The sequence below is a fragment of the Perissodus microlepis genome, chromosome 18, assembly GCF_051167445.1.
Source record: "Perissodus microlepis isolate ML-2025 ecotype Zambia chromosome 18, ASM5116744v1, whole genome shotgun sequence".
Classification (NCBI taxonomy): Eukaryota; Metazoa; Chordata; class Actinopteri; order Cichliformes; family Cichlidae; genus Perissodus; species Perissodus microlepis.
In genome coordinates this window covers 5,208,915-5,231,523 of record NC_140478.1, presented here as the reverse complement: position 1 = coordinate 5,231,523, position 22,609 = coordinate 5,208,915, and the positions used below count along the sequence as shown (strand labels likewise).

The window sequence follows — 22,609 nt, the reverse complement described above, 5'->3', positions numbered from 1 at the left end:
TCAACATGCAGAGACTTGAAAGTTGCTTGAGTCACCGTGAACACGGTGTCTGTGGTTAATATAGTCACAGCCATAAATGTGGATTTCAGGGGAGAAGCAGAGCACACCTTACACATACATTTGCCCCCCAATTAAATGACGATATAAAATAAGACGGGAATTTGATTTTGTGTTTTCTTTTACATTAATAAAGATTTCCTGAACTGAACTAAGGAAAGGTAGAACATGAATGAAGTTGTTGGGATGAAAAGGACTTATTTTGGGGGTAAATTTAGGAAAGAAAGTTCAAGTTCATTTTTGCCGCAGAGATATTTTTATATTATTAGTTGATTCAGGCTTGGAGGTGAATGATGGCTGTTATAAAGCATTAAAACAAGGTATACTAGCAGCCCAGTAAATGCCAGAGTGAAGCACAGAGGAGAATCACTTTAAGGAACAAAAGTAGCATCAGAAACAAATCTGAGCTGATCTGGGTATATGAGTATAAATAGGTGTGTGGGATGAAAATAATGTAGCTCATTAGGAGGTTATGAGTGACAAATTACTTTTTTCTCTCTGTCTTTGCACCATTTACCACATGTGCACTGTTGTGTAGGGAAGAATTATTTCTCTGTGTGAAATACATAATATTCTCAAAGCCTGTTTGACCTTGGACATCTACAATCCCATTTCTCAAAAAAAGCTGGGATAAAAATGCACAGCAAAACAGGAATTTTAAAATAATTTATTTGACAATAATACCAGGAAAACATCTTATCTTTTTTTTTTTTTTTTTTTTAAAAAAGGCCCATTCCAAATTGAATATTTTCTGAGATTGTCCTATTGATATTGAATATCATTTTTACATTTTAACCAAACTAGCTCAAGACTTCTAAGAGCACTTCCAAGTCGGTACAGCAGAACAACTAGAAACAAATAACTAACGACCTTTTTTAAAACTAATACAAGTACCTTCAGGGTAATTTTGAGACAGTACGCAATACACATTTTACAATTATGCTTTTTAATTATATGCTGAAAGACTATAACTTTATTTCTGAAATAATATATATATATTTTTTAAATTTTCTCCAAACCAACATCTTCACTGTTGCCCCTTCCAAAACTAGGAATTATCAAAGGAGATTAGGATACTTTGCAATGCAGCCCCACTCCCCCAAATACTAATGTGACCTTAATGAAGAATAAAATTTCACCTCATGTGAAAACATGCGCTGGAATGAAAAACAAAAACCGCTGAATCCTTGAACATGAGGGATGGCTCCTTTAAAGTGTGTAAGGGTGTGGACTTGAGGAGGGTTTATTCTGTGTGGTGGGTGCGTCAGAGGTATTACCCAATCAGGTGCAGCATGTAAAAACCTCACTATTATGAAGGAAGAGTGATTATTGCTGACAATGGTTCAACTGCCATTGGCATAAAGCTTGGAGAACAGGATGTATGAATGTTTCACCATTTGCTTAAATAAACAATACATCACAGGTCACATAAGTGTACCGTGTATAGCGTGATTTGCACACACTGTTCACTGATCCTGATGATGTAAGTTTCCCTTAGATCCCACCGTGACGTTCACACGTACTGCAGAAGCACTTACCACTCTTAAGATGAAGTTTGGTGCCTTTTGGTTAATCATGGCTTTGGATTTTACACCATCATTGGGTGAAAAGTAGACTGCATACTTTCTGACTCAGGCACTACACCTGCAGCCCAACTGGCAGTCAGGTGCCCACTTGCATGATGTATTTCCCAAGTGTCCCTTAAGATTCCAAACAGATGGACACTGAAAAGTGCTGACTGGGGCAGGCTTAATTATTAAATATCCTGTCACTACTGGAGATAATGAACATGGCACAATCCAGTTAAAATAACTGTGTTGTGACAAATGAGGAGAACACAGTGTTGCCCAACTTTGGGTCCATCTTCTGATTTTCTGTTGTGTTTCATGATCCCATATCTGTGAAAGGTCTTAGATTAACTAAATGTTACACCAGTCAGCCATCATGTTACAGCTACTATCAGGTAAAGTGAATGATATGGATTATGAAACCCTGCATCCTGGAATTGCTGCAGGTTTTGCTTCGTCACAAGTGGCAGAAAGAGACTTCCAGGGAGCAATCTAAAAACAGCAAGGAAGTGAGGTAGAGATCCATGAGGTGGCTTTCAGGTAGAGAAAAACCCAAATTAAATATGGATTTTTTTGATGTGCAATAGGGACTATTCTCTGATTTTTTTATTTGTTGGTTAGGATAATGAGTCTTATCAGTTGTACGTCGTCAGCGGCTGTCAGTGCGATGACTGCTTGCTTGCCTAACTTGTCTGAATGTTCTGTTTTCTGCTGTAGTAGACGGGTGGAGCAGATTCATCAGGTTAATTGGAGAAGCAGCGGCCCAGTATTTCCCCAATAAAACCCAACCTTTCCTCAGACCTTTGGGAGTTCTTTTTTCACATGCATCTTTGTTTCATGTCACGCAACGCATTCAACACCATGCTATCCACTCATGCACTCACACACCCTTACGACTCATTATCTTGATGACGGCACTTTCCCCCCCGCCTGTGCTATTTCATGTATTTTGTTAAATAATAGCAGCTAACCTTGGTAGTTTTTTTTCTAATGAGTTAACTTACACTAATGCCCCAAACATGTTCTATATTCCTGTAAATGAAGGAGTCTGACATTGGGCTCATGCACGCTGAGTGATGATTCTTGTAATAATATACTAGTAATGCTGCTGACTGAGAAAAGTGACTTGTTAGGAATCCATTACCAAAACTTGAAACCCTTTTGTAGCTGCTTTGTGCATGTTTGTTATATAGCTTACTGTACATCTACCTCCTGAGTGTAACTCAATTATAAGCTAGCCATGACTATTTGTGAATAACAGGACTAGAATCATTCTCCTTCTTGTCCTTTTCATGATCACATTGATGTGTAATAATTGTTTGAAATAATTTTGATCTTCAACGTTTTTGTTCACACTAGTCGTGTTCATGGTAACACAAAGAACAGTGTCACACCAGAGGGGCCGATGGCGCGATATGGCAGCCTCGCTTCTGTCAGTCTGCCCCAGGGCAGCTGTGGCTACAACTGTAGCTTGCCTTCACCAGTGTATGAATGTGAGAGTGAATGAATAGTGGTATTGTAAAGCGCTTTGAGGGTCTCGAAAAGTGCTATATAAATGCAATCCATTATTATTATTATTATTATTATTACTCTTCCTTGTTCCGGCCCACTTGTCAACCAATCAGCATACGATCTCCAGTGGACGGGAGCTTGTTTGCTTAGGTTGAAAACCCGTTGATGTAGGCCTACACACAACTACAGTCCCATAAAACAAGTGTCAGCAACCTGTTTGCAGGTTTAAATCATTCAATGGTGGCGGCAACCTCCACCAATCACAGACATTGCCGTTTCAATTTAGAAGACTGCAGGCAGAACGGTTCTTCTGTGAGTGAAATGCTTTAGTTAAATAAAATAAGCTCGATATCACGCAGCCTTGTAGTTTCTACGAGAAACCAGGTTTCACATAGCTACTTTGTACGGTTACATTATGACTCATAATGAAAACCCATATGGAGAATATGAATGGCATCTTTTCTTCACGAACCTGCCACCATGATCCTCTCCCTTCTTGCTTTAGCTGAACTATGCATGCTAACTGATGCTGGTGTAGAGTAAAAATGTGAAACATATAAAGTACCTAAATATTAAATGTGCGTGTTATTTATTAAGATAGTCTGAGGACTCTGATATAAAAGTCACACATGTATGTAGTCTTATTTTTTAAGCGGCCCTGGATTGGACCAACCCTCCATGATGCCTCAAGGTCAAACAGCACAGATCCAAGGGTGCACACGTCCCTGCTTGCTCAGTTTAATGGATAAATCAAACACAGAGAAACAAAATGTGGACGCAGTACGACTTATCAGTGAGAAGTCATCAGCGTCGGGACACACCTCGTGGCACTTGAAAATAAAATAAAATGATAGAAAATACAACTTTTTTTTTAACACTGTATTTTTCCATCTCCACATAACCATCAAAATGACATGTTTAGAGTTTAGAATGTTTTATTATAGTTTATTGTGATAGCATTTTCTTTTTTTCCCCCTTCTTTTTTTCAAGGTTTTCTTTTTTCCAAAGAACAAACACAGCAAATAACGTTGAGGGGAAGGGGAGGAGAGGCAGGTAGAAGAGGGAAGAGTGAGAGGAGGGCCACATAGATAAGATAGATAGATTGGTAAGTAGGCAGATAGACGCATCAGGTAGGTTTGGCTTGATCCTCCCCCTGTAACCCCTCTGGGTCCACACACACACACACACACACACACACACACACACACACACACACTACATGTTGTTTTACAAAGAATATTCATCATCAGAAGAAGATTAATAACTGTCTGAATATATCTAGTACTTTAAAAAAGAAAGTAAAATAAGAACACAGATTCACTCGCACTGCCGTGAAACCCAAAACAGTTGTACGGTTAGCCAGGAGAGCAAACACAGCTAGGTTAGATAGAAGGGAATATATGTATGCACCATCTACCTTTGCATACATATGAATTTGTGGGTGCGTGTGTGTGCAGGGTGGACGAGATGCGAAGAAGAAAAACAAAAATCTAAATGTGGGTTTAGATTCGTTTTAAATGCCCCGATTCAAACTGGGCTTCTCTCCAAGTCATATCACGGTCTCTAAATGTGCACGTCTCTCTCACTGTGTATGTGACTCTAGCTAATTAGTGGTCAAATGCCTATCTGCAGATAAAAGGGTTGCTCTTTTTAGCAGCTGTCCAAATCTCTCAGGGGGGTGGAGTTAAGGCAGACAGCTGATTTTGGGTCAGATTTATTTTTTCTTCATCCTTTGTTTGATGAGAAACACAGGTAAACACGATCATTTGGCATTAAAAACTGGTAGAGTGGTATTGTTACCAAACAGTTTGAGAAAGAGGGGAAAGGAGTGAACGACTGAAGCAGTACAGCATGATCATAACAGTAAAACGGTGCCATTCCATTGGGGATCTTGAAGCCAAAAAAACCCAAAAAAACCAAACCAAAACAAAAAAAAAAAAACATTGCAGCAGCCATCGATCAAGCTCTAAACAGTATACATTATATATCTGCAGGCTAACTCTGGGTGGAAATCTTAGCTCACTTTGACATTTTCAGCTGGAGTCCGTTCTCCACCAGGGACTGTGAATGCCTCTGTGCACCCCTGTTAACAGCTTGTTATCATTCATACTTGTCATTTAAAAGAAAGGACACCATCGACCCTAATATAACAGGGCGGCTCGGTACCTTTGGGTTTAAATGAGAATTGTTTAAAACGCTAAAAAGCTGCTTGAAGGCTCTTTTATTCCATCGCATGGTGTAGAAATAACTAGACCACAACAACATGCCAAGCTTCAGCTCAAAAAAAGCCACAGAAATCTAAAGATCTATATATACACAAAAAAAAGCGCCTGATAAATATAGAAAAATAATAAGAAAAACAACCCCCCCCCAATCCTAAATTACCAATTCATTTTTCCTTTTTCTTTTAAACTTCATAACTTCATCATGGTAACCACTGCTCTCGACATCCCTTTATCATTTCAACTTTCCTGTTTTTCTTTTTTTCCATCTCTCCCAAAGAATCCGTGTTCACGCTCAACAGTTTGGTCTTTTATTCTCTCTCCATGTGGTTTAAAACACTGTGTAAGCAGTTTTTAGTGTTCAGTAATACAAATCATCTGCAAATGAACAAAAAGGGCACAAGGACAGAGAGAGAACAAGGACAAAAAGCAGGGAAAAGGAAGGACAAAAAGGACATGATTTGCACATTTTTTTATGGACAAAATACAGAACGACTTGGAGCCTCCCCCACCTCACAGACTGACAGTGGAATACTTGTATCATCCCTATACACACAGGCACAGAATGAAAACTGACTCAGCGTGTTGAAACATGTCCTGCTATCAACACGGTCTTTAAAAACATGTACAGATGTGTGTATAGACAAAACACAGCGCCCGCTTTATTCCATATAACCAGCCAGTTAAGAGTGTTTCACGTCTACCCTCGGTCATGTCTCCATCTTGACAAAGTCGACTCACCGCAGAGCTTTGCGATCCTGCGGCACTGAATCATCCCAACAACACCCAAAAGAATTCAGAGGAACTGCTGGAATAACACTCCGATAGGTTTGCGTGTTGAATTTTAAATAAAGGTTAAAGTCTAACCAAAATCTACTGAGGAAAAACTACAAATTAGGTGGGCACATCTGCAGGTGAGGCGGACTCTGTCCTCGTAAACCTGCAGGATGACTGGTTGGGGTGCAGCTCCTAGACCTCATGAAAATGGTTAAGAGACTCGGGGGAGATGAGATGCAGCGGAAAAAAATGCAGCAGGAGAGAGACAGAGAGAGAGAGGTTAAACTGTTAAGAGAGCCTGGACATTTCTGTAGAAATGCAAGAGGGTCGGAGCAGGCGAGGAGGAGGAAGGGTCGAGGCTGGAGGTTATGGAGGCGCGTTCTGGGGCTTCAGCAGCAGCCCCCTCCAGCCTGGTGGCCTCCCTGGGTACTGGACAGTGTGGAGTTGGTGGTGGGATGCTGGGGTCCAATCTTAATACCGTTAGCCTGGGTGGACACAAACACAAAGAGACCAAAGGTAAATAAAAAATCTCATCTGAACAAGAACAGAATAAAGCCTCCATGTCACCATTACATGCTTGTGGGAGGCCTCATTATTTCTTTGTACATTCCATACTGACACCTGTCTGTTTAGTTCAAGCTGGTCACTTATTTTCTCTCCGGTCTACATAAAACATATGAGAACCATGACTCTACATCCAATTTAAATACTAGATGGACTATTTTTAGTGTTTTACTCACTACCTCTTCTCACACATAGCACAGACGTGCTCCTATACAAATGTTGGATTCACTAAAATAATCACAAACTAATTTGCAAGCATGAATAATAAGTCATGGTTGTAAATCCACTAATGATTTAGCCAAATATTCAGTGATTCTGATAGGCATCGCTTGGGCAGGCATTGGATTTTAATTTTTGAGAATTGGGAACTCTGCTTGTTCAGCATGTGAAAACACTGTACTGTGTCTCCTTTGTCAAACCATATTAGTGGATTTTAGCCCACAGCTAAATAAAATCCACATAAAGTTTCCTACTTCACAGTGGTATCTAGCACCACAGTGTTTGCTGTGTTTATCAGTGAGGCTTCAGAGTGAGAGCAGCAGTGCACAGTGTAGCAGAAGAAAGTAAAGACACCCTCTGTCTTTCTTTGAGTGACCATTTAACTTGTAAATATAGTCAAAATCAGGCCACAGACATCACCTTTCAGTCAAGCACACAGTAGAGCAGGGCGATATGACCAAAAATATTTATCACGATATACATTTGAAAATTTGCGATAACGATATAACTGACGATATAATTGACACGAGACAAAATACTTTACAACTTCACAACTTTATTAGTGAAAAAAACCCCATCAATGTATTTTCACTTAAACAAGCAGCTGTTTTTTATGTGCATTAAAGTTATATAAAAATGTAACAGTGCAAATGCAAATTCCTTGCTGTCAGTTTAACCAAAAGGCATTTCCAGTGGAAACTGGCCGACATATCCTCAGCATAACCATGTATAATATCCACAAAACTTAAAAAGAGCTTATACACACACAATACGGTAATATTATGTTGAAGCACAGTACGTATCACTCTGCGAGGCTCCTGCCTACGATAGCTGTAATGCTCCGACAATCCATCAAGCGGTGCGGGTTCGTAGCTTAGCAAAGTCGTACTAAAACGTCTGACAGATTTTCGAGCGCCGTGTACATAAAATTGTCTCGAGGTCAGTAAACACAACCAGAATTCATACATAAGGCTCACGGGATTATAAGGGGCTCTGTCGATTTTCAGAAAAATCAAAGGATTGATTTTAAGTGTGCCGTATTTTCCAAAGAACACAGTAATAACGACGGCCCGCTAGCATGCTCTACCAAAAATAGTGCTTTGTTGTGTATCTGACGGACGAAAGCTAAACCAGTTCCACACCACTGAAGTTGCAGCATTTTTACAAACCAATTCTGGTTCATCCGTTTCATTCAACGATCCGCTTTCGCCCTTCTCATTCTTTCACATGGCGGAAAAACGCCATGTGCGTACAAAAACAAAGGCACTGTGCATGCGCGTTTTACCCATATTCTATCGCGACATTTCATTTTCTTATTGTTGCCCAACGTTATATCGGTATTATATTATATGATATGCCCCAGCCCTAGCGCACAGTGCTTTTGTTGCAGCTATAAAAATAATCAGACATGAGTAGAACATAAAGTGCCCCACGAAAGAGGCATTGACAGCGTGAGAGACCACAGCATCAATTCATCTTTGAGTCTTTAAGTGCTCAGAGTAGAAAAGTGCTAAAGCAGTCCAATTACTAACTGAACCTGGAGTCTGGAGGGGAGGGACGGAAAGCAACAGCTGATGTCCAACAAAGTAAACAGCACAGTTTGGAAGGTAAGAGCAGGTATTTCTATCGGCACTATTAGGAAATATATTTTAAAATAAACAGGGATTTTTGTCCTTTTTTTTGTTTGCTGTTGTTGTTACCCATTTTATTGACCTATTTGCCATTTCGGAGACATGACAGTGTTGGTCCTGGTACCACTTTACCCAGTTACCTTTGACATTTTCCAGTCTGTAAGATGTCACGTAAAACAAGGCAGACCAGTTTATATTATTCTTAAAGGTTCATGTTACTGCAACATTCAGGTTACAGCTTTAAATTCCTGTAAGGGAGTTTAAGCAAACACTCCTTCGCAGACTTTTCGATGTCTCTCACTGTGCCCATAGTGGGACCAGGCCCCTATTAAACAACAGGTGTGCTAAAGCTAGGAGAAGGCGGCGTGCGAACATGCAGCTGAGCTCAGTGAGCTATGCAAGCTGGCAACTGTCGGCAGTAACAAAGTTAACCAGAAAACTTTTTTGGGTCTGAATGTAGTCCCGTGGTGAAGTATGTTTAACAGGATAAGGCTTCAAACCAATACCTTGATGTCCACTTTATTCATCCAACTAATAGCATCATAGCATCATTCACAGTGTAGCTAATGTTACAGAATAGAATAGCCCTTTATTGTCATTGTACATGTACAATGAAACTGTAGGATTACTATCGGTGTCTAGACACAGTTAGATTAACAAAAATCTAATTCGCATCATAGATTTCTTCTCTTTTCGTTTTTTTTAAAACACAAAAACAGTCATATACTGTATAGCTCAATGAAATGGAAAAACAGGCCCAGCTAAAACAATAAAGTGCAATCGCAGTATTGGACTAAATAAAGCCACCTCAGAATGACTGTGTTATAGCTTTCATGGTGAGATTAACACTGAACCGTGCCTGTGGGAGCTCCTATTAGATCTCATCACAGAGGAAGCAACAGGTGCTGCTGCGTAGCACAAAAGAAAAGGAAACACCAGCAGCACTCAAGGACGCTGGGGGGAAAAAAGAAAAGCACTTGTAAAAGAAAAGAAACGAGGAAAAAGAGAGGCAGGTGGGTGGTAGGGAGACACTTTCATCTCTCCCTCCCTCTCTCTGTACTGTAGTGCTCACTTTCCCTCTGTGTTTCATCATGTCTCTCTCTGTGTGGCTGTAGCACAGTCTCAGCCTCACTCGCTCTCTGCCTCTGTATATATTTATCTCCTCCTCTCACTGTAACCCCCCCTCCTACATTCAGTAGCAGTAGTGCCTCTGGGAAACCCTGTATGCCTTTAAATCACATTTATTGAGCTAAGGCCATGTGTGTGTGAGAGTGAGTGTGTGTTTTCTCATAGTGACTGCCAACATTTCTGGTGGGGCTTCCCTCTCTCTCGCTCTCTCTCGCAGCCAGTCAGCTGATGTGGTTTGGCCGGCCGGCCTGCCTTCGCTCCGTCTTACTGTTACTAATAACAAAAACACTCTGTGGCTGGCTTCCTCCAGCTCTGTCTGCCCACTGCCTGTACTTGAGGGCTGGCGAGCCTGACAGGCACCAAACTCTGGCACTCTGCATATGTGTGTGTGTTTGAGAACCATTACACGACTTACATCATGTGACTACAGGAAACACATTATGTGCTTTACAATTTGGAGATAACCATCTGGACTGGATAGCCAACTTGGTGCACGTCCACAGTGAACTTGATATTAGCATCTCGATGGAGATTCACCTTCAGAGATTCATCATGGGGTTGCATTATTATCACAGCCAATCAGAGCATTGTAGGCAGTATTATCAACTGTGGATGTTACAAAAGCTTGTGTCATGTTTAAGTTTATAACTAAATATGTTTAATAATGTGGAAAAAGATCTTGAACCTACAGTGATATTTGTGTTAACAGGTCCTGACTTTAACCACAATGAGTAACTATAACTTGCATTTTTCTGTAAAATTGAGGGATTTCTTTTATCAAGAAAAAAATATTATGTAATTATTTAGTCTGTATATGCTGTCAGAGCTCATAGATAGAAAACGTGAATCAGCTAAAATCGGTATCGGCAGAAGACACAAATCCCCTTTGGGGTTGTGTCAGGAAGGGCATCTGGTGTAAAACTCTGCCAAATCAAACATCCGGAGCTACCCGCTGTGGTGACCCCTTGTGACAAGGGAGCTTATACTTGGGGGAGAACAAGAAGGAAAACCCCCCACAAAAAAACAAAAACCAAAACAGAAATTGGCCAAGAAAATTGCAGTCAGTGCATTTCTATTACAGTTAGCCATTTTTATTATTTATTGTAATTGTTTATTTCATTTTCCCCCAAATTGAATCTGTATACATCCTTCTCCTTTTAAACTCACTATTCAGTGCTGTCACAGTCTATTCCGTATGTTTTTCCATACTTGGAATGTTAATCCTTTTTCCTACACTGGGAAAGCACTTTGAGTTCACTCCTGTCACGCTGTATAAATAATAGTGCTCTGAATTTTAATGAATGGATTCCGAGTGTTTGGATTTTGCACTCTTTATGTGAAATTAGCCTTTCTTACACTTAGTCTTTCACTAAGATGATGATATGAATCTCAATGTCTGGTTCACAAACTGTCTATTTGGCTGGATGGGCAGCTTCCAGTCTGACTGGCTGGCTGAGTGTTTGTTTTCTTGCCCAATGACTGAGACCTTGTGGGATGTGAGGAATTTATGAGCTGGCAAGATGCCGAGAGAGAGACAGAGAGAGTGAGACAGGGAGACTGAGAAAGGGAGACTGAGACAGGGAGAGAGCGCAAACTAAGAAGTGAAGAGAGTGTGTGTGGAAAATAGAGCAGAGGAGAGGAGGAACACTGGGAGTTTTGCTTGGCTGCAGTCAAAGGAAGCTGAGTGGAGGGCTTTTTTCCCCTTCTTTTTGAAAGAGAGGGAGCATGGCAAACCACACACACTGCTGCAAAACCACACTGAGGAAGAAGAGGGGAAGGAAAGAGAAGAACAAAGAAGAGAGAAGAAGGCTCAGGGAGGAAAAAAAACCCAACACAGGAGGAACACAGTATCTCACCTCATTGTTGATATCAAACACTCCCTCCTGGATCTTCTCATAGATCTCCTTGGCTGTGTTGATGAAAGCCTGCCGTAGAGACAGGAAGTGAAACAGACAGAGAGGACAGGAAGGTTAAAACCATCTTTTTATGCTGACTCCTATAAATGAGCCTCATGTCATTAGGAATGCAAAGCAAATTCAAGTTTCAGTAACATAACCAGGCTCTGACTTTCAGCCATTTACTGTTCAGCTGCAGCCCGAGCTTCCCGTCACAGCTCAAAAACACCTCACAGAACTTTGAAACTTGACATCACAGTGAACTTACCACTCCCAGTTTTATGCCCTCTCTCACATCAGTGACACAAAGCATGAACTGATCTGTTAAATATTCCATATAGGTGTGTCAAGTGCAAGTAACAAAGACAGACAATCTATATTTAAGTGTTGGCTGCTGAACACAAATAAATTCACAAGTTTGTGTGAGTGGAAAAACACACCTGGCAGGCAAATGATAACCAAAAACGGTCACCAAAATATCTGTGTTCGATGGTGCAGTCTCGACACGATAAAGGCATAAAATGTCTGCGCAGCTGTGCTTACTCTGGAAAAAATGCTAACTGCTAGGCTAGGTCAGACATACCTTGACTTCAGCTCTCTATTTAAAGCACAAACAAATCCTTTCAAACCTTTAAGTTACTTATTGGACAACAAACACACTAACACCAATGAATCCACAAGCAGCTAATATCAGTCTTAAGTAAATGCATTTCATAAAGTGTTGTATGATTAGTCATGCTTCTAAAATAATGTTAAGTATTTGCATGCTAAGTTAACCCTAAAATTAGTAAAGAAAAAAAATGTCAACCTAAAGAAAGATTTTTTAAAAAAAGGTGACATCATGCTGCATGCGACATAAAAGCTGCATGTAGAAAATGACAATCTAACAAAATAAACCCTCAGAAAAAGAAACAAAAACAACTTAAAAGTTTAAAAGGCTTCTTCTGCAAGCTATGTTTCTAACATGTAAGCACACAATTGTATAACTCTGCAGCCTCTTTAACAGCTCATTAGCAGGCATGTAGGTCCATCTTTTATATTCAGTCTATGCTTCTCACATGTAAATTCAGTGGGAGTTATGTCTGGTGTTTTTGTGTTTTGATTCTTTGAACAAATTAGCTCAAACATGTTAAAGCTATCTCATATTTGACTTCAGAGCTACACATTTATCATAACTTGCAATTTACCAAATTATATAGACAGAAAGAAAGAAGAGTAAAATTGGGGCTTTTGGCACCCCTGAGCTCTTTGGAAGATGTTTTCAAAATTGTGTTTTGTTAAGGCTTAAAGAGCTTATGATGTACACTACTACTGAGAAGTATGATTGTTCTGCAAATACTATCCAAGCCCTTCAAGCCAGCTTTGAGAAGTTAAGGCGATATGGCATAAGACCTTGTTAGAAGATGCAGTTGCCCTTTTGAGCAGATCAGCAAAAGAGATCTAAGCAGAACACACAAGCAGACAATACAAAGTTTGTCACACACACACACACACACACACACACACACACACACACACACACACACTTTGGGCTTACTAAGAGCACAGCAAGGATCAAAGATGATTGAATAAAGTAGAATTAATCTCCCTGAGCGACCGGCCTCTATGACTACGGTATCGATGCATTCGTCTCCAGGGGGAGTCTTTCTGTCTCAAGGGTCCGAGCTCAAGAGCAGCTGGGATAACTAGAAATGCGACACCAGCTCAGATGTCATAACCTTCACTCTATGTAGGAATGATCTAACAATGCAGGCTCATATAAGCAATGGCAGTCAAAACTAAGCCTCATCAGAAAAAAAGGAATGTTCAAGAACTGAAAATATGTCCTGAACTTCTATCTGACACCCTGTCGGAAATAGACCGAGCCCAAGGGTGCACTCTAGTGTACTCTGTCCTCCTCATGCTGTCCTCTTTCCCTTCTTCAACTCATCACTGCACCCTCTGTACCATCAAATGTACTTAGACTTTCTTTTTTTGAGTTAAACTAATGGACCTGCAGATTTGTGTAGAAAGTGAAAACAAGAGGGAGAAAACTGAGGTGACTACAGAAGATTTATAGATGGTGATAGGGCAAAGAATAGAGAGTGAAAAACCATTACATGGCTGATAACAGAATACTGGGAAAAAATATTAAAAAAAAAAAAAAACATTAAATAAAGTAAACAAGCAATTAAGCAGTGGGCAAAAAACCAAAAAAAAAACCCCAGCAGAGGTGAAGAAATATAAGAAGAAAGACTGGTGAACAAGAACAGAAGCGAGCAGAGGTTAAGGATAGGATCTTAGTGAAGGAAGGGTGGGCAGAAGAGATGATGAAAAGGTGCTTACAGCAATTTCTCTCCATCTATCTGTAAGGACCATCCTATCAGCCTCAATGTCCACCCACAGACCCTGACGACAAACCCAGCATGCTGATTGGCTGCTGAATGTCGCTGTGAGGGGAGGCGGGGTGGAGGTTATGAATATGTATGAACTATAACCGGTTGATATACTGCTCGAGAGAGGAGGGGAGGCGATGGGTTGAAGAGCAGGAGAGGAGGGAATTGGGGGAGGATAAAATGAATAAAAAAGGGCAGGAAGACGCGTTGGAGGAGGGGGGAGGAAGAAAGGAATGGTGGAGCAGGATGGGGGAGGTAAAGGAGGAGAGCTAAAGAGCAAATGATGGACGTCAAGGGATGAGGAGGGATGGAGCGAGGAGAGATGAAGGGAAGGGTGGAGAGGAGTGGTATCAGGAGGATTCAGAGGACACTAATGAGACAAATTAATCATACCACACACGCACGCACGCACGCACGCACGCGCACACCTCCCCCTTATCTTAACCCAAGAGAGGACTCAACTCATCAGTGGTGTTGGTGTATGTGTTTGCATGATATAGGCCAGGCGTAAGACGGTATGAAGGAGAGATTGGGGGAAAATAAAAGCAAAACAAGACACACACCCAAAAAACCCCAAAACCAAATCACCACTGACACCCACCCACACATGAACATACAGTGCCGTGCTCCTAGCTTGCATGCTGCACTGTGTAGGATAGGATTTATGTGATTGGATAAGTGAGAGAGGGGTCCCAGAAGACGACGCCATGCATTCATTACACACAACATCACCAGGGGTGTGTCTCTCTCAGGGGTGGAGAAGAGTGCCAACTGGGGTTTGTGATACTACTGTGAGGCTGGTAAGGTTATACACCACCATTGTGACCCTTGACACTGCTGGTTAATCAGGAGGTTTGAGTCTGATGTGGAATTTAGTCAAATGTTAAATCTGTGACACAGAACATTATAACAAGAAAAAAAAATGTGTGTTGACTTTTACTACTGATCCAAAATGTGCACTGACTTGTTTATCATGGAACATGTAAAAACAAATACATGTGTTGTTGGCATAGACAGTATATGAAAGATGGATGTCACCCAATGGATTGTAAAGTACAGGTTTGAAGCCTCGAGCTGAGCGTCTTCTTCACAGAGAGTGGAAAATCATTTACATGGTGTTTTTTTGGTGTTCTGAAGCCAGATGTGACAAGCCAGGGGTGAGTCTAATTGAGATACCACGCTATTTGGGTAACAACTTTTCAATCACAACGATAACATCCTGGACAATCTTCTCTTGTCTAACTCTTAAAATACTTCACACTTACACCATGGGCTTGGATGACTGAGACTATGAAGGAAAGGGTTTGTGAAAGTCAGAGCAGAGGGTTGTTTTCTGACAGACTTCTACAGAACCACAAGTCTTATTGGAACAACAGTTATTGCTGGTCATTAAAAAAAAAAAGTTATGTAGTGTTTAAGGCTATTGGCAGTAAACAAGTCGCCACATCCAGGGCTGGTAAATTAAGCTATCGTGGAACTGCCGAAAATTTTTTATAGGCAGTTCCAGTTTTCTATTTTATAAACAATCTCGCAATCGCTAAAAAGTATCTTACCTGTTTTTTAAGCTTTAAAGTTAGAGTTGTGGCAACACAGCCACCTGATTGTGGTCTATTAGTCATAACCTCTGGTGGAGAATTTTATGGAATTATCAGACAAATCCTCAGGCCTGCCGCTTGAGACATTCAAACATCTTGTACTCCAGTTTCTGTGCATTTTATTGATCAGGTTTCTGTGTCTACATGTTGCATCCATACAGTTTTTGTATGCAGTTCTCTAACCAAGATTGCCATTGTTAGCTGATAACTTTGCATTTGGCCCTACTGTCAAAATATGGTCTTTTCTGGCTCCAGACGATGAATGTGGCAACATTACAAATGTTGAGGCTTTTCAGGCCAGAAACCAACTGACGAGGAAGACTGAAGACTGTGAGTTTGCAAGTTAGACACAAAGTTGATTTTGTGTTACTGTGTTTCTGAGCCCCAATAAAACTTTTTACAGGTAATTTGTTAAAGCTAATGCACTGAATGGCAAATACAGGGATATTAGGGGCAAGTAAGAAAAATGAAGGGGTATCGTTATATTTTTAGACATATTTGCACATCTTTTAAAAATAACAAGCATTTAAAATTCAGTTTGTGTAAGAATGGAAAAACTGACTTAACTAGAAGATTTACGTTAGAAACTTACAATGTACTTTGGACCTATAAAAGGACAAAGATGAATTGTGCTTGATTAATGTGTTCCACAAATAGCATGAAGTCTATGAATTCTTTATAGGCTTCTTTATAAGCAAATGAAACCTGAATGAAAATTTGTTTTGTCTGTATGTTTGCTTCAGAAACACAGCTGCAACTTGGCTAATAAATTACAAATCTTTTACTAATTCAATGGACAAAATATTTTTCCATCCATATTGTTACTTTGGAGATTTTATATATCTGAGAAAGGAATATATGATTATGCATGAAAATTCCCAAACTGGGCTGAATGCATAGACTGTATATACATGATGGCTGTAGCTATTCGTTGCAATCCTGTAGCTAGTCCTGTTGCGGTGCTGCAATGTGAGTGTTTTGGCAGTTAAAGTCTTGGTGTCTGGACACTGAGCAAAGGGTGGGTTCTGACTCAGAAATTGAGGGACACAGCACACCCAAGAATCAGTAACAAGGTAGGTCCACCCTAAATCATATCCTTCCTCTCCCTTTTAACTAAATGTGATACAAAACAACAAGTATGGTGTACACAAAAAGACCAGAATCTAGACCAGATCGAGGAAGCTGGGGGCCATTTTTTAAAAATATATTTCTATAAAACTAAACTCCTTAAAAAAAAGGAAAGAAAGAACTCTCCCCCTGCTGGCCATTAAAAAGAAAGCAAGTTAAAGACCCTCCATGTTGGCCTCACCAGCAAGTTATGCTGATTTTTTTTATATACAGTCCATGTGTTTCGTCTATGAGCCTATGGCAGCGCTTATGTGATAACATACTCACAATAAGCAGATATTTAGCAGGGCTATCACCATCTTCAGATGAACCACCATCACAACCAGCTGACTGTGATTATAAAGACTTCCTAAAATATATTCAAATATAATGCTGACCTCCAAGGCAAATTCCTAATTCAGATAAATAGGTGGTGAAAGCTGGTAGGGTTGCGTGTATGGAATTACCTCCTCTACATTAGAGGCAGTCTTAGCTGAGGTCTCCATGAATATGAGTCCATGTTCTCTGGCAAATGCTTCACCTTCCTCTTTCTTCACCTCTCTCCTTGACTCCAGGTCACTAAAACAATAGATACAATCAATTATAAAATGATGTAACAAGCCATGAATTACACACTAAATTGCTAGGCAGTTCAGTGTTGGTCACGTGTATCCTTATTTGCTACATGATTACTGATTGTACAAAAGCAATTTTGGTAGAAATTGCAGAAGATCACTTTAAACTATGTTTTTTAAAAATGAAGCAACCTTGTAGCCAAACTCATTACAACTATAGCGTGTAACTGAATTTTCTCTGGGTCCATTCTTGTCAGGGGCTTGTATTTTGTGTACTTCTGGTAACTACTCATTTAAGAAAAATTAAAGCCATTATTTCCATTCTGCATCAAAATGATGAGAAATATAAATTAAACATTTTATGCTCTCTTTGTAAATCCCAAGAAATCTGTACCTACATTAGCCAAGGATGTTATTTGGCTTGTCTGTTTACTAGTGGGATTATCTAGAACGTCATGGATGGATTTACACAAACATTTTACCAGACACTGGGATTGGCCCAACAACTCAGAAGTGATTAGATTTTGGAGTTGATCTGGATAAAGATCCAAGACATTTTGGAAGGATTTTTTTAAACACAAGGCAAAACCGGACATATAACATATATCAAATTAATATTTTCTTGTTTGAAAACTTATCCTTAAGCTCGTTGAGGTGACTGATGTTGTGGTTTGGGACTATATAAATAAAATTGAATTGAATTGCTACTTCATGATATCATGAAGCTACTTTAAGGTCTTGACTGGGAAATGTCTAGCAGCAGAGAGTAAGAGAGTAATGCCTCCTGCTTTTAGGTGGCTAACTTACTGCTAGCTTAGTGTAGATTGCCGTTTTCTAAATTTAACAATTCCACCTCAGATCACACAAAGTAAATGTCTTTTTAAACGACAGAGTTAATGCCAACGTGTCTGTAATTGTATCAAAAGCTACATTTTTTGGAAACTGTCATTTTACAGAATATGAGTGAGCAAGCAGTTTGTTCAATACCAGCTGAAGAGAACTGTGGAAAGAAACTTCCTCATGTAAGTTGTAAATATTAAAGCACATTTAGCAATGGATGTCACTTGTTGTGACAAGTTTCTTACACGGTGGTGTGTTATGTAAGCTTGAGCATAGAGTGTGTCTGGGGGAGAAAAGCAGAAGTGACTGAATTACACACTTAGTGACAGTGTAAAATTATGACCAGACTCAGCCATAAAAAACAAAGTCAGACAAGTCATCGTTACACAGCAACATGTTGTAAAACACACTATTAATGGTACAGCGTTATGTAGGGCAGTGGGCAGCCATCACTGTAGAAGGGGGGAGGGGGGCAAACTAACAAACAAAAAAACATGTTACCTCTTGTTGCCAATGAGCATGATGACCATATTGGAGTTGGAATGTTGGCGGGCATCCTCTAACCAGGTCGTCAAGTGGTTGAAAGTGTCCCTTCTGTTCAAACAAGCACAGATTGATGGTTTCACTATGACTGCATTGAGATCAAACTGAAAGCATGCCAGATAAAGCAGCTGTTGTCACGCAGACGCATAAACATAACTGATTTTACAGATCTGCCGTTTCCTTTTAAATTGGTGACTGATGTGTGTGCCACTTCCTCTTGCAATTATGCCAACTATTTAAACAGAAAACTCCCTCATCCTGAAAAATATACATCTACCTCTGTAACTCCTTTATGCACATTATTCGCAATAATTATTGCTTCAGTTTAATTTCTTACAGGTGACAAATATGATGGGAATACATCTCCAGACAGTTTTCAACTCTTCATATACCTGAGCACTAACGGATGAATTGTCATTTACTAGGATTGCTGCTTTTATTAGTATCTACAGCAAACACATGAAAGGAAACAAGAGACGAAAGAGAGACAGATCATCAAAGCTCGATTCGCCAGCTGGTTTCAAACACAATGCAGTTAATGGTCAGGGCCTTTAAAACACACCAGTGCACCTGAATAAATGAATTTTCTTTTCTTAATTTCAGAAAATTTCATTCATACAATCAACAGGGTTGGAATTAAAACTTAATATATAATAAAAATTTCTGATTTAAAAAAAACACTTGGAGACAGTACAACTGGCACTAAGACTGTGAGCTATAAACTACTGATATAATGAATCTTTATCACCGTATCACAGTTGACAGGATGTCATTACATATCTGACCCCACACTGGCCTTTTTTCCCCAGCCCATCCTATAATGTCCAGGGCTCGCAAAATCGCTAGCCCGACGTCCCAGAGCTAGCGATATCTCCGGTCGGGCGACCAAAATCTATCTCAGCCCCGCCCGTCGGGTTATCATATAGCCCGACGGGTGGGGTCTCTTCAGTGGACTCCAGTGTCCCAGTTCTTAATAATACTTGAATGAAAAACAAAATCTGTTCTGCTCATTTCCAGCATTTTATTTTTCACTCTACTATAGCAACTCTGTGAGACTCAACATTCAAAATGATCCTTATTCAGCTTGTAGTGGGCCTTGGTGCATTCTTTGTCTAAAACAAGCATTGAACCCTTCCCCCTTTACGGCCACCCTCCCTTAAAGCCAACTGTTTTCTGACTGACCCTTGTAAATATTAGGTTTGGACAGCAGGTGGACATATGCCTGAGATGAGTGTATTAGGGATATTGTCACAAACATTGGTTAAAACTTTTGCCAGTTTAATGTGAGCGTCTACTATTGCAAATGTGTTTATGTAACAAAAAATTCAGGACTACAAAAGGGCCGACTCCATAGTCAACTGACTGCAACTGCATATAGAATGTCAGAGCTATGAAGGGTAGGATTCTTCCACTGGGGATCATAAATATTCCAAAGAAAATGGATTATCATGAGTTGGTGGAGTGGAAATCCTGAATGAATTACCCTGGACAAAAAGTCACGGGACAGAAAACATTTAACCCCTTAAGAATATGAAACTCAATCATCACAATTAAAGGTAATTAAACTAGTAAATGACAATATATATGTTTCTATGGCTCACAGTGTTGAACTGCCGGTGGGTTTTAAACAGCTCGGCTAAAATGCGCTACTGACTTTGGCCATCCTTTCTTTTTCAACAGCACCATGATGATTTTTACACTAGTATCTTTATAACTTTTGGATAAATTAAGTATTAGGGATACCTCTTTCAACAACATCTGATCTAGCCTCATTGCTAGTTTCTTAGCTCGCTAAGGTCACTTCCATTTATCAGTGCTGTAATTTAACTTTCAGGGATAGCTGGTAAGCCAGCAGATGACAATGGTTAGCATTCAACACTAGCAACTAATGGGTGACGCCAGTCATTTATATACAGTCTACGATGATATCACAACATGCTCATAACATACAAGTGGAGATTATCCATAGTGAGGAAAGGATGCTTGTAATGTGACTGTAGTTCTACTGCGGTTCATCTCTATTGCATTGTGTCTTATAAACACTCAGCTAGCATGTGTATGATTGACTGACTGATTGTTACCTTGTGATGTCATAGACTAGGAGTGCTCCTGCCGCTCCTCTGTAGTAAGACCTGGTGATGGACCGGAACGACTCCTGACCAGCCTGGAGAAACACATGCATATATTAATAAACAGAAATTGAAAGCTGAATAATTGAAATGTCTGCAGACACCTGCAGAGTTGTCGGTTTTTCAAGGGCCCCAACAAAGACTTTGGCTTCACAGGTCTGCTTTTTTAGCTCTGCAATTCATTCAAACAGCTGAGCTCTTCTGCAAGCTCCCATGTTGTCTAGTCCTAATACATGTTATACATCAGTCCTGATTCTCTAGCAGAGTCCAGCTCTGGGTTTTCAGTCAGCTGGGGAGAGGACAGGACAGAGCACAGCCTGTAATGGGATACAATAGAGTTCTCTTTCATTCTCCATCTATCTTTCACAATCCCTTTCTTTCTCTCTGCTTGTATGTCTAACCTTGCTGTTTCTCCATATTTATGATGAACAGAAGGACTAGCTCTGCTAGTCAAGCTGGCTCTCTGGGTCACCTTGTTCAGTGAACCCCACTACATTATTATCATCCCCTCGTTATCTCACTTTTTCTATGTCTTTCTTCGATCACTCATCTTTTAAGTGATCGAAGAAAGACATCTTTCCTTCATTATTTTCATCATCCGGTATTCTTACAACCCCCCCAGTGCAATATCTATTCATGTTCTCTTGCTATTCAATGTACAGTAACAATGTCGCCTGTGTTCGTCCAAGCCCGAGCAGAAAACAAAACGACACTTTATCCTAGCAGCTGCAAGTCCCATGCTGCTCTGACCTCATCTGAAACACCAGACAGTCAGAAAGACAGGGAGGTGAATCATTCAGCCAGTCAGGGGACCAGGCTGTCAACGTCTCACCCAGCGAAGCAGTTGGTTTGTGAGTCAGAAAACTAGTAAGGACAGCCAACAAGCTGGGTAAGTTAGCCAGCTAGAAAGCCATTCAGAAGTTTGGTCAGTCAGTGCAGCAAACACCAAGTTAGCTGGTCACTAGAGCAGTCTGCGAGATGTTCAAGGAGCAGTCAACCAGCCAGTAATGCTATTAGTGAATAAATGATAAATAAGGGTGAAAGAGAGGGAACGCTGTGCCTGTCTGCCATCTGGCCAACAGGCGTGCATAAAGAAACACACAAGCATACATGTAGCAAGTGCAGCCTGCACAATAACCCAAGTGGCTTCTCTAACTATTAGGAGATTATGTACTATACAAATCCAAATTTGTTGCTGAGATTTTCACTTTGGCCAAACCCGGAAAACCAGGTAAAGACAATAATCTCACTGGTGGGCCCCCCAAAATGCACTATCCTGGGACCAGAGAACCAGGACTGAAATGCTGGTCCCTTTTCTCACACTGCTTCCTTAAGACCAGAGAACAGGTATTCACAGAGCTCTAACGCCATCTGCTGGTTAAAGCTGTAAGTGCAAGCTGTGAAAAATCACAGTCCACCAATCCAAAAGTCACAATGTTACATCATTTTCTGGGACTGTCCCATAATGCATGCATGCATTTTAGATAAACAAACAAACAAACAAACAAACAAACGAAAAGGGTCCTTGCTCTGCAGTGCTGCACATAAGTTAAATAATAATAATGTTGCAGTTTTCGGAAAAAATAAAAGCCAAACAAAATTGAATACATTCCTGCCACATTATACTAACAAGCTTGAAACCTACATTTATAAGAAATAAATACACTTACAGTTGAGGAAACAAATTCAAGTTATATTTTCTGTTTGAAAAAGAAAAGGTAGAAAAACAGTATATGTATTACCGTATCCCAGATTTGCAATTTGATCTGTTTGCCATCTATGGTGATCATCCTCGCGCCGAATTCCACACCTGCATAGACACAATCACAGAAGATGGGTGAATAACCCTTTCTAAATAAAAGCTACACAGAT

The 22,609-nt window shown here is 40.2% G+C and overlaps 1 protein-coding gene across 1 annotated transcript in view; it reads right to left on the bottom strand.

The window, feature by feature from the left end:
• Positions 1-4,054: 4,054 nt before the first annotated feature.
• Positions 4,055-22,609, bottom strand: part of rab2a (RAB2A, member RAS oncogene family) — a 30,728-nt gene continuing 12,173 nt past the window's right edge. The window contains exons 3-8 of the mRNA XM_084911887.1: positions 22,480-22,547; positions 20,690-20,772; positions 18,567-18,659; positions 17,118-17,229; positions 11,535-11,603; positions 4,055-6,621 (exon numbers count right to left, since the gene is read on the bottom strand). Coding sequence (XP_084768013.1) covers positions 6,526-6,621; positions 11,535-11,603; positions 17,118-17,229; positions 18,567-18,659; positions 20,690-20,772; positions 22,480-22,547 — 521 coding nt within the window. The 3' untranslated portion in view covers positions 4,055-6,525. The remainder of the gene's footprint in view (positions 6,622-11,534; positions 11,604-17,117; positions 17,230-18,566; positions 18,660-20,689; positions 20,773-22,479; positions 22,548-22,609) is intronic.